The sequence below is a fragment of the Dendrobates tinctorius genome, unplaced genomic scaffold (genome assembly GCF_039654945.1).
Source record: "Dendrobates tinctorius isolate UK_male_01 unplaced genomic scaffold, ASM3965494v1 ptg000074l, whole genome shotgun sequence".
Taxonomy (NCBI): Eukaryota; Metazoa; Chordata; class Amphibia; order Anura; family Dendrobatidae; genus Dendrobates; species Dendrobates tinctorius.
This window is the reverse complement of record NW_027361742.1, coordinates 273185-285800: the sequence shown is the minus strand read 5'-3', so window position 1 is coordinate 285800 and position 12616 is coordinate 273185. Positions and strand designations below refer to the sequence as shown.

The 12616-nt window shown below is 47.5% G+C and overlaps 1 protein-coding gene across 4 annotated transcripts in view; it reads right to left on the bottom strand.

Annotated features, from left to right (window-relative positions):
• The window catches only part of CLCC1 (chloride channel CLIC like 1), a 125351-nt gene that overhangs the window by 59243 nt on the left and 53492 nt on the right, over positions 1-12616 (bottom strand). For all 4 annotated transcript variants that reach the window (XR_012233663.1, XM_073582853.1, XM_073582852.1 and 1 more), the window contains exon 7: positions 155-248. Coding sequence is in view for 3 of the 4 variants with exons in the window: in XM_073582853.1 (XP_073438954.1) it covers positions 155-248 (94 nt within the window). In the remaining variant the exon portion in view is untranslated. The remainder of the gene's footprint in view (positions 1-154; positions 249-12616) is intronic.

Here is a 12616-nt window from a genome sequence, read left to right as displayed (position 1 = left end):
CAGGTCCGAATGCTCAGGTTATGGTAGGAATCTGGGAGGAGGGTCTGCTCTACCTAGCACATTCACAACCTGAAAACTATTAAGAAGCACGTATATTACTGAAAAGCCATGCTACATGATAGCCAGTGCTCAGTAACACATATCATTGCCTCACCAAAAAGACTTTCTGACCAGCTTATCTTCGCCCCACAGCGGCCATCAAACTTCGGCTGCTTTGCCAGTTCAGCCTGTTGTTCTGCAAATGCTACCTAAAAACAAAGATGAAACCTTACAATCAATAGGATCCCTTGTTACACCTTGCTCCAGCCTGAACATGCCACATGGCGGTACATGCATGTATACAAAATTGAAAACGTAAGAGTCAGAAACTTTAGGCTATGTGCACACGTTGCGGAATTCCCACGGAAGTTACCGCGGGAAAACCGCATTTTAAATTCCTGCGATTTTCCCGCGGAAAAACTAGTGATTTGCAAGCGTAATTAGCTTGCAGAATGCTAGCGTTTTCCAAGCGATCTGTAGCATAGTTTGGAAAACTGATTGACAGGTTGGTCATACTCATCAAACACAGTGTTTGACGAGTGTGACCAACTTTTTACTATTGAGGCTGCCTATGCAGCATCAGTAGTAAAAAGATCTAATGTTAAAAATAATTAAAAAAAATAAAAAATCGTGTTTTTCTTACCTTCCGACATCCCACGCAGCGTCCCCGATCATCGCGATGCTGCCGGCAGGTCCCGTTCCCAGTGATGCCTTGCGACAATGACCTTTAATGACGCCGCAGTCTCGACGTAGGTAAGAAGTAGCAATCCTAGAAGCCAATGTCGACCCTTTAACGAGCCTTGTCACATGACTAAGGCTTTTAGCCTGAGCCATGTAACAAGGCTTGTTAAAGGGTCGACATTGACCTTTAGGATTGCTGTTTTCAATAGATGGCAGCAGAGTTCTAGTCCTCTTCCTCTTTGAAGAGACAACTTGCATATTTCAGTAAAATGCAAAAAAACTATGGTGAAAACCCAAAAGAACTCCAGTGGATTTGGTGCAGTTAACTTCATTGTTCTTTTCGTATGACAGAGCAGAGCAATAGCAATAAGGAACCTAGGTGTAAGTCTAGACCAGACCTGGGCAAAGTGCAGCCCGTGGGCTACATCCGGCCCTCTGGCTGCCTCAGTCTGGCCGGCGGACCGAGACAGCCGTGGGCTGGAAACTTGAGGGCCGCACCGTGCCCACCCGCTCGCTGTCTCCTGCAGTCAGCACTGGTGGAGGAGGGGCCTCCGGCCACTTCCTCCACCAATCAGCGTGTGAAACAGCTGACGCAATTACATCATTTAATCGCGTCAGCTGTGTAGAACAGGACTCCTGGGAACTGGACCGAGGTGAGTATGTGGTGTTTTTTTTTCCCATGTGTATGAATATGGGGGTGAACATGGGGATTCTATGGGGGTGGACATGGGGATTCTATGGGGGTGGACATGGGGATTTTATGGAAGTGAACATGGGGATTCTATGGAAGTGAACATGGGGATTCTATGGAAGTGAACATAGGGATTCTTTGGGGGTGAGCATGGGGATTCTATGGGGGTGAACATGGGGATTCTATGGGGGTGAAAATGGGGATTCTATGGAAGTGAACATGGGGATTCTGTGGGGGTGAACATGGGGATTCTATGGAAGTGAACATGGGGATTCTATGGAAGTGAACATAGGGATTCTATGGAAGTGAACATGGGGATTCTATGGAAGTGAACATAGGGATTCTATGGAAGTGAACATGGGGATTCTATGGGGGTGAACATGGGGATTCTATGGAAGTGAACATGGGGATTCTATGGGGGTGAACTTGGCAATTCTATGGAAGTGAACATGGGGATTCTATGGGGTTGAACATGGGGATTCTATGGAAGTGAACATGGGAATTCTATGGGGGGTGGACATGGGGATTCTATGAAAGTGAACATGGGGATTCTATGGGGGTGAACATGGGGATTCTAAGGAAGTCAACATGGGGATTCTATGGGGGTGAACCTGGCGATTCTAAGGAAGTCAACATGGGGATTCTATGGGGGTGAAAATGGGGATTCTATGGGGGTGATGTACAGCACATGTAGATTCTATGGGGGTGAAGTGCAGCACATGGGGATTCTATGGGGGTGACATGCAGCACATGGAGATTCTATGGGAGTGACATGCTGCACATGGGGAGGCTATGGGAAGGCTGTATACTGTAATGCAGTATATGGGAAGGCTGTGTGGGGCTCATGCTGCATATGTAGTAGGCTGTGTGAGGCTCATGCTGTATATAAGGGGCTGTGGGGGGGTTTAAAGATATAGAGGGGGGTGTCAGCATACTGAATTCTGCTCAATATTAAGTGATACAATTAATATTAATAAATTAACCCCTTTACCCCCAAGGGTAGTTTGCACATTCATGACCGGGCCAATATTTACAATTCTGACCACTGTCCCTTTATGAGGTAATAACTCAAACGCTTCCATGGATCCCGGTGATTCTGACATTGTTTTCTTGTGACATATTGTACTTCATGTTAGTGGTAAAATTTCATTCAAATAACTTGTATTTGTGAAAAAAACGGAAATTTGGCAAAAATTTTGAAAATTTCGCAATTTTCCAACTTTGAATTTTTATGCCCTTAAATTACAGAGATATGGCACACAAAAAACTTAATAAGTAACATTTCATATATGTTTGCTTTACATTAGCACAATTTTGGAACCAAAATTTTTTTTGTTAGGAAGTTATAAGGGTTAAAAGTTGACCAGCGATTTCTCATTTTTACAACACCATTTTATTTTTACGGCCACATCACATTTGAAGTCACTTTGAGGGGTCTATATGATAGAAAATACCCAAAAGTGACACCATTCTAAAAACTGCACCCCTTAAGGTGCTCAAAACCACATTCAAGAAGTTTATTAACCCTTCAGGTGCGTCACAGGAATTTTTTGAATAATTAAAAAAAAAAAATGAACATTTAACTTTTTTTCACAAAAAAAATACTTCAGGTTCAATTTTTTTTATTTTACCAAGGGTAACAGGAGAAGTTGGACTGCAAACGTTATTGTGCAATTTCTCCTGAGTACGCTGATACCTGATATGTGGGGGGGGGGGAACCACTGTTTGGGCGCATGGCAGAGCTCGGAAGGGAAGGAGCGCTGTTTGACTTTTTCAATGCAAAATTGGCTGGAATTCAGATCGGACGCCATGTTACGTTTGGACAGCCCCTGATGTGCCTAAACAGTGGAAACCCCCCACAAGTGACCCCATTTTGGAAACTAGACCCCCCAAGGAACTTATCTAGATAGTGGTGAGAACTTTGAACCCACAAAGGCTTCACAGAAGTTTATAACGTACAGCCGTACAATTAAAAAAATCATATTTTTTCCACAAAAATGATCTTTTCACACCCAATTTTTATTTTCCCAAGGGTAACAGGACCCTAAAAGTTATTATGCAATTTGTCCTGAGTACGCTGATACCCCATATGTGGGTGTAAACGACTATTTGGGCGCAAGGCAGAGCTCGGAAGAGAAGCAGCACCATTTGACTTTTTTGGCTGGAATTGAGATTGGACACCATGTTGCGTTTGGAAAGCCCCTGATGTGCCAAAACAGTGGAAACCCCTCACAAATGACACCATTTTGGAAACTAGACCCCCCAAGGAACTTATCTAGATGTGTGGTGAGAACTTTGAACCTCCCAGGGCTTCACAGAAGTTTATAATGTACAGTCGTAAAACTAAAAAAAAAAATCACATTTTTTCCATAAAAACATGTATTTTTGTGATAACGCACCGTAAAATCCTTTTCTCCGAGACGCTCATTGGGGGACACAGGTACTGTGGGTGTATGCTACTGCAGCCTGGAGGCTGATACTAAGTGAAAAAAAGAGGTTAGCTCCTCCTCCGCCATATACACCCTCACCCCGATTGTGGGCGGAAACCAGTTTGGTGCCAAAGCAGTAGGAGAACAAACAAAAATCAGACAACATCAACCTTAATACAGGTAACAACATGTCTAGAAAATAGCCACCCTAGTTTCATACCGAAAGCATATTAATCAAACAAACAGAAGCCACTTGGCTAACAGGGTGGGTGCTGTGTCCCCCAATGAGTGTCTCAGATAAAAGGATTTTACGGTGAGTTACCACAAAAATCCATGTTTCTCCTTCGTCTCATTGGGGGACATAGGTACTGTGGGACGTCCTAAAGCAGTCCCTGGGTGGGAAGTTGAGTCACCGATCCAAGCTACATGCACCTCTTGTCTAAAGGTGCCCCACTGCTGCTTGGAGAATCCTTCTACCCAGGCTCGCATCCGCCGAAGCCTGAGTATGGACATTGTAATGTTTAGTAAACGTGTGCAGGCTGGACCAGGTTGCTGCCTTGCAAACCTGTTCCGCTGAAGCTTGGTGTCGAAGCGTCCAAGAGGCGCCCACTGCCCGAGTGTGCTCTGATCCCTGCTGGAATCAGCGCGCCCCTGACACGGTAGGATTCCTGAATAACCGAACGAATCCATCTGGCTATGGTCGATTTTGAGGCAGCGAGTCCCTTCCTGCGACCCTCAGGGAGCACAAACAGCGCGTCTGACTGACGAAAAGGTGCCGTCCGTGACACGTACCTCCTGAGAGCTCTCAAAAGGTCCAACATATGAAGAGCCTTTTTCACACGGTGCACCGGTGCTGGACAGAAAGAGGGCAAGACAATATCCTCATTAATATGAAACGAGGAAACGACCTTTGGTAGAAAAGGAGGAGCTGGTCTAAGAACCACCTTGTCTTTGTAAAAGGTCAGGAACGGGGCTCGGCAAGATAACGCAGACAGCTCTGAGACCCTCCTGATCGAGGTTATGGCTACCAGAAACACCACATTTCAGGAAAGGTATGACAAAGAAACATCCTGCAGCGGCTCAAATGGAGCTTCCTGCAGAACATTTAGGACCAGGTTAAGGTCCCAGGCGTCCATAGGTGCTTTATAGGGAGGTACCAAGTGGGAGACCCCCTGGATGAAAGTCTTAACCTGCAGGTTGGTAGCAATCCTGCGCTGAAAGAGGACGGATAAAGCCGATATCTGTCTTCTGAGAGAACTGGGAGCCAAGCCTGAGTCTAAACCAGACTGGAGAAAAGCCAAGATATTAGGGATGGAGAATCTCAGTGGCAAACAACCGTTGCCCCGGCACCATGCAAAGAAAACCTTCCAGGTGTGGTGGTAAACTCGTGCCGAGGTAGGCTTTCGGGCGCTAACCATCGTAGCAACCACCTTCCGCCCGAACCCTGCCTGCGTCAGAATCCAGGATTCAACGGCCAAGCCGTCAAACACAAGGTCCCTGAGTTCTGTTGGCAGATCGGCCCTTGAGACAGTAGATCTGGCCGCTCTGGCAGGCACCATGGCACGTCGACGAGCAGCTGCACTAGATCTGCGTACCACGCCCGACGAGGCCAGTCTGGGGCCAGCAGAATCACTGGCACCCCCTCTGCCTTGATTTTCTTGATGACCCTCGGAAGCAGAGGCAGCGAGGGAAACAGGTATGGGAGGCGAAATTGATTCCATGGCAGAACCAGCGCATCCACGGCGATTGCCTGCGGGTCCCGGGACCGCGCGATGAACATGGACACCTTGGCGTTCACCCTGGACGCCATGAGATCCACATCCGGAGTTCCCCACCGTTGGCAAATCTGCTGAAAAACCTCTGGGTGAAGTGACCATTCTCTGAACGCAAGCCCCTGCCGGCTGAGAAAGTCGGCGCCCAGTTCTCTACCTCCGGGATGTGGACCGCCGATATCAGCGAGCGGTTCCTCTCGGCCCAGCGAAGCACGTGCCCAACTTCGCGCATGGTTTCCCTGCTGCGGGTGCCCCCCTGGTGATTTATGTAAGCCAACGCCGTGGCGTTGTCTGAATGAATCCGGACGGGGCGGCCTGCTAGAAGGTGATGGAATCGATGCAGAGTCAGCCGGATCGCCCGTATCTCCAACAAGTTGATCGGGAGCACTGCCTCCTGCGGTGACCACCATCCCTGGGTCGTGTGGTGGCGGAAAACTGCTCCCCAGCCGAAAAGGCTGGCGTCGGTTGTGACCACCAGCCACTGATCTGGGGGGAAGGGTTTCCCCTGAAGCAGGGAGGAACTGATTGTCCACCACTCTAGTGTGACCTGAGAGGACAACCGGCACCGATGATTGAGCGTGAATGGGTTCTTGTCCCAGGCTGACAAGAGGGCGTGCTGCAGGGGACGAAGATGAAACTGGGCGAACGGGATCGCTTCCATCGCTGCCACCATTTTCCCCAGAATCCTCATGCTGAAACGGATGGTGTGAGGGACTGGTTGGCGCAGTACTCGCACCCCCTGCCGGAGGGCTAGGGCCTTGTCTCGAGGGAGACTTACCAACCCTCGGCAAGTGTCGAAGGTCATCCCTAAAAAGGAAATTCTCTGAGCTGGGACAAGGGATGACTTCCTTACATTGACCAACCACCCTAAGCGGGCAAGAGTATCTAGCGTAATGTTGACACTTTCCTCGCATGCCAGCCTTGAAGGGGCTTTGACCAAGAGGTCGTCTAAGTAGGGGAATACTACTATGCCCCGGGAGTGCAGGATGGCCATGGGGACTGCCATGACCTTTGTGAACACTCTGGGGGCCGTGGCTAGCCCGAAGGGCAGCGCTGCAAACTGAAAATGTAGACCGTTGATGACAAAGCGTAGAAAACTTTGAAGCGGAGGAAAAATGGGAATATGTAGATAGGCGTCCTGGATATCGATAGAGGCCAAATACTCTCCCTGCCTCATTGCCGCTATGATTGAACGGAGGGATTCCATCCGGAAATGTCTGATCCTGATAAATCTGTTCAGGAACTTTAGATCCAAAACGGGCCTGACCGTCCCGTCCTTTTTGGGAACAGCAAACAGTTTGGAATAGAAGCCCTGCGCCCTTTCGTTTTCCGTTACTGGGATGATAACTCCATTGTGAGAGAGCGAATCGATGGCTTCTAGTAGAGCCCTTGCCCGGGTATCCACCTTGGGAAGCCGGGAAAGAAAAAAAACGTCTTGGGGGGTACCTGACAAATTCTATCTTGTACCCTGTGGACACCAGCTCTCTTACCCATGCGTCGTCCTTGAAATTGAGCCAGGCGTGGTGAAACCGGAGTAGGCAGCCGCCTACCCCGCTGGTGCCGCCTGACAATTGCCCCGAGTCATTTGGCTGAGGAACTTTGGGACCAGGATCCCCTCGACCTGGACTGGTTAGCACGCATCCTCCCCAATGGGTTGGCTCTATATGAGACCTGTCGGTCCCTATTGTGATTGGGATGCCCTGATGCGGCGGCGTTGGCCGCTGTCGTCCACCCGGGGTTGCGAAAGGTCCGAAATCGCACCTGCAACTGGTGACGAAACGGCGGCTTGACCTTTTGCTGAGGCAGAAAGCCGCTCTTGCCTCCTGTGGAGTCGGAGATGAGCTGATCTAGCCTCTCTCCGAACAGGCGGCCACACTGGTAAGGTAGCGCTGTCCAGGACTTTTTTGAGGCTGAATCAGCCCGCCATGTCCTTAACCATAGCACTCTCCTAATGGAGACTGCATTTGCGGCTGCAAGTGCAGAGCAGTTGGCCGCATCTAAAGATGCATTAATCAAGTAGTCCGCCGCCATGGCTATCTGATTCAGGATTTCTGATACTTCCGCTGGTAGGCCTAGGTCCTGCAAGGCTCTATTCAAAGTTTCTGACCAAGAAATCATGGCCTTGGCTACCCACGTTGCTGCGAACGAGGGAAAAAGCGCTGATCCTGATGCCTCAAACATTGAGCGAGCCAAGTTCTCTATGAGACGATCAGTGGGATCCTTAATAGAAGAACCACTACTGTAGGCACAGATAGTAAAGTTCTTGTAGCCAAGCGCGACACCGGTGGGTCCACCGTTGAGGATTCCATCCACTTCTTATGGAGATCCGGGGGGAAAAGGGTACTTCGCCTCGAGTGCCCTCTGACCGGAGAACCACCTGTCCGGCCGTTCTCTGTGTTTTTGTACTATGTCCTCAAATTCAGGGTGAGTGCAAACTACCCTATGGGGACACTTGACACGTTTAAATGACACCTTATGGCCCGCCGCCAGAGTGGAATCATCCTCAATCCCCAGAGTCTGGTTGACGGCTTCTATGAGACAAGTCCACATCATATGAAGGATTCCGGCATCAGACCCCCCACATCTTGGACAGTCAGAGTTGTCCCTCAGCCCCATTTTAAACATCAGAAGGGGGGTACAGTACACACGATGGATCACATAAAAATGGGACAACCTAGCTGGTTCACTCATAGTGAGTTTGGGGACATATTCTAGGACGCTGTCCCATACCTTGTCAGTCATCACCCCAATCTCTCCCTCCCATTTGGATCTTGCTTTAAGTGGGAACCCCATTAAATGTGTATGCAATATATCTTTGTAGGTGTTAGAAATTACCCCTTTTGTAAGTCCATCACCACCACATATATAGTCCAACACTATGTACCCGTTGTTGGTTTGGGGAGATCGGACCCCTTCGATAGGGTCCGTCGCACGTATCTCACCTCCATAGTCTGAAAATATCTCATGGTGTGGGAGAGAATACGTGGAGGGACACTCACACGTGCTCGCCTGTTGTTGGTTTGGGGAGATCGGACTCTTTCAACAGGGTCCGTCGCCCCTATCTCGTCTTCATTGCGAAAAAATGGAACATCCGGAAAAAAAATCCCCGTTGCGGGAGAGGATACGTGGAAGGACACTCACACGTGCTCACCCGTTGTTGGTTTGGGGAGATCGCACCCTTTCAATAGGGTCCGTCGCCCCTGTCTTATCTTCACGGGGAAAAAGTAAAAAAAAAAAAAAAAAATCAGTCTTGAGACAGACCAACGTGTGCCTCCAACAGACACTAAGCAAAAACTGGTTTCCGTCCGCAATCGGGGCGAGGGTGTATACGGCGGCGGAGGAGCTAACCTCTTTTTTTCACTTAGTGTCAGCCTCCAGGCGGCAGTAGCATACACCCACAGTACCTGTGTCCCCCAATGAGACGAAGGAGAAATGATCTTTTCACCCCCAATTTTTATTTTCCCAAGGGTAACAGGACCCTAAAAGTTATTGTGCAATTTGTCCTGAGTACGCTGATACCGCACATGTGGGGGTAAACCACTATTTGGGCGCATGGCAGAGAACTCGGAAGGGAAGCAGCGCCATTTGACTTTTTTGGCTGGAATTGGGATTGGACGCCATGCTGCGTTTGGAAAGCCCCTGATGTGCCTAAACAGTGGAAACCGCCCACAAATTACACCATTTTGGAAACTAGACCTCCCAAAGAACTTATCTAGATGCTAGATGTGTGGTGAGCACTTTGAATCCCCAAGGGCTTCACAGAAGTTTATAACGCCCGGGCGTGAAAATAAAAAAAAATCATATTTTTTCCACAAACATGATCATTTAGTCCCCAAATTTTTTATTTTCCCAAGGGTAACAGGAGAAATTGGATCCCAAAAGTTGTTGTCCAATTTGTCCTGAGTACGCTGATACCCCATATGTGGGAGAAAACTACCGTATGGGCACGTCGGGGCTCGGAAGGGAAGTAGTGACGTTTTGGAATGCAGACATTGATGGAATGGTCTGCGGGTGTCATGTTGCCTTTGGAGAGCCCCTGATGTACCTAAACAGTGGAAACCCCACCACAAGTGACCCCATTTTGGAAACTAGACCCCCTAAAGAGCTTATCTAGATGTGTGGTGAGCTATTTGAACCCCCCAGTGCTCCACAGAAGTTTATAACGCCCGGGCGTGAAAATAAAAAAAACATTTTTTTTTCCACAAAAATGATGTTTTTGCCCCCGATTTTTTATTTTCCTAAGGGTAACAGGAGAAATTGGACCCCAAAAGTTGTTTTGCAATTTGTCCTGAGTAGGCCGATACCCCATATGTGGGGGTAAAACACTGTTTGGGCGCATAGCAGAGCTTGGAAGGGAAGGAGCACAGTTTGACTTTTTCAACGCAGAATTGGCTGGAAATGAGATCAGACGCCATGTTGCGTTTGGAGAGCACCTGATGTGCCCAAACAGTGGAGACCCCCCAATTCTAACTCCAACCCTAACCCCAACACACCCCTAACCCTAATCTCAGCCCTAACCCTAGCCCTAATGGGAAAATGGAAATAAATACATGTTTTAAATTTTATTATTTTTCCCTAACTAAGGGGGTGATAAAGGGGGGTTTGATTTACTATATATGGCGGGTTTTTATGTTTGGCAGCTGTCATATGCTAAAAGACGCTTTTTATTGTAAAAATAGTTTTTGCATCACCACATTTTGAGAGCTATAATTTTTTCATATTTTGACCCACCGAGTCATGTGAGGTCTTATTTTTTGCGGGATGAGTTGACGTTTTTATTGGTACCATTTTCGGGCATGTGACATTTTTTGATCGCTTTTTATTCCAATTTTTGGGACGCAGAATGAACAAAAACCAGCATTTCAAGAATTTCTTTTGGGAGGGGCATTTACACCGTTCCGCGTGCAGTAAAATTGATAAGGCGGTTTTATTCTTCAGGTCAGTACGTTTACAGCGATACCTCATTTATGTCTTTTTTTATGTTTTGGCGCTTTTATGCAATAAAAACAATTTTACATAAAAAATAATTATTTTTGCATCGTTTTATTCTGCGAGATATAACTTTTTTATTTTTTCACTGATGACGCTGTGTGGCGGCTCGTTTTTTGTGGGACAAGATGACGTTTTTATCGGTACCATGGTTATTTATATCCGTCTTTTTGATCGCGCGTTATTGCACTTTTTGTTCGGCGGTATGATAATAAAGCATTATCTTTTGCTTATTTTTTAAGGGGTTCACTAAAGGGGTTAACTAATGGGACAGTTTTATAGGGCGGGACGTTATGGACGCGGCGATACTAAATGTGTACTTTTATTGTTTTGCTTTTTTTTAATTTCCAAAAAATGTATTTATTAGGGAATATATATATTTTTTTTTTTATTTAGCTATTTTTTATAAATTATTTTTACACTTTTTTTTTTTTTTAAACTTTATTATACTGTCCCGGGGGGACATAACTGTCATGTGACAGATCGCTGATCTGTCACATCACAGATCGCTGTGACAGATCAGCGATCTGTCACAGGCACTGCTGGAGGCTTCCTCATGCCGGCGCTTTGCAGGCATGAGGAAGCCGCCTCCCTGCAGGCCCCCGAAGGTCTCCGCCGTCATTTTGGATCCGGGGACCTGCAGGGAAGGAGACCCTCGCAGCAGCGCTGCACATCGCGCTGCTGCGGGGGTCGCAGGGAAGCACAGAGGGAGGCCCCTCCCTGCCAATGCTTCCCTAAACCCCCGGTATACTGCGATTGTGTTTGATCGCAGTGTGCCAGGGGTTAACGTGTCGGGGCGGTCCGTGACCGACCCTGACACATAGTGCCGGGTGTCAGCTGATCACTATGACGTACTATCCCGTCCATGGGCATAGGGACCCGGGTCCCATGGACGGGATAGTACGTCAGATGTCAGAAAGGGGTTAATATTGAGTAGAATTAATTCCAAGCTATTGGTTCGGCCCTCCTCAACAGTCATGGTCTCTCATGTGGCCCCTCGGGAAAATTAATTACCCACCCCTGCTCTAGACCAAAGGATGCATGCCATAGTTTGTGAGCCTTGCAATAGAGAATATATAGCTTTGCACATTGCATCACTGTAATATGAACAGCATTTTTCTCACCAAGGGAAAAGGCTGTACTTTATTAAGGCAGAAGGTGATCTATACATCAATTAGAAAGCGCAAGAATTAAAGGGGTACTCTGTGGAGTTAAAAAATGATTCAACTGTCCCTGCCCTCATACACTATAAAGATGAGATGTCCAGTGAAGTTTTATAATCTCCATAACCCTTGTAATTCAGTGTGACAGCAGCTGCTCCTCACTGCTCCCCCTCCTGTCTGGGACAATACATCATACAGAAACGTGCAGCTCCCCCTGTGCGGTCCTGTTTGTATACTCTTTTGAGTCCTTTATTTATCCCAGGAGTCGCCGGCCTTCAGTCATACAGGCATGCCACCATGGCTTCAGTCATCATTCACTATACTGGCGACATGTCCTGGCACTTTGACTGACAGCTCGCTTTGAAGTGCATCAGTGCAGAGGTGTTCTGTTCACTGTATACTGAGCAGTGATTGAAGTCACACCAGCTGCGCCTCTATGACTGAAAACCAGTGCCTCCCAGGAGGGATAGTTTCCTCCAGAAAGCTGGGTTTTAAATGCGGCAGCCACACAGCCTGAGAACTTATTAATCTGCAGACTGAGCCCATATCTGCTGGTCATTAGCGTTTGGAGAAGTGAGAGGTTCTCTTTAAGCTATAATTATGATTGAAAAATGTTCCCTTTTCAGGGTTTGCCAGGACTAATGATTGGTTACCCATATTAGGGGTTCACCAGGTCCTGTAGCCATCAGAAAAAACCCTTTGTGCGGAGCAGGAACAACATACATGGTATAGGTCACTATGTCGTCTGTACATTATTATTATAGAATTTGGATAGATACTGGTTTGACAATGTGATCCACCAATAGTTTCATATGTTGTTGGTCTGCATCCTTTTATGATTGTCTTGTGTGC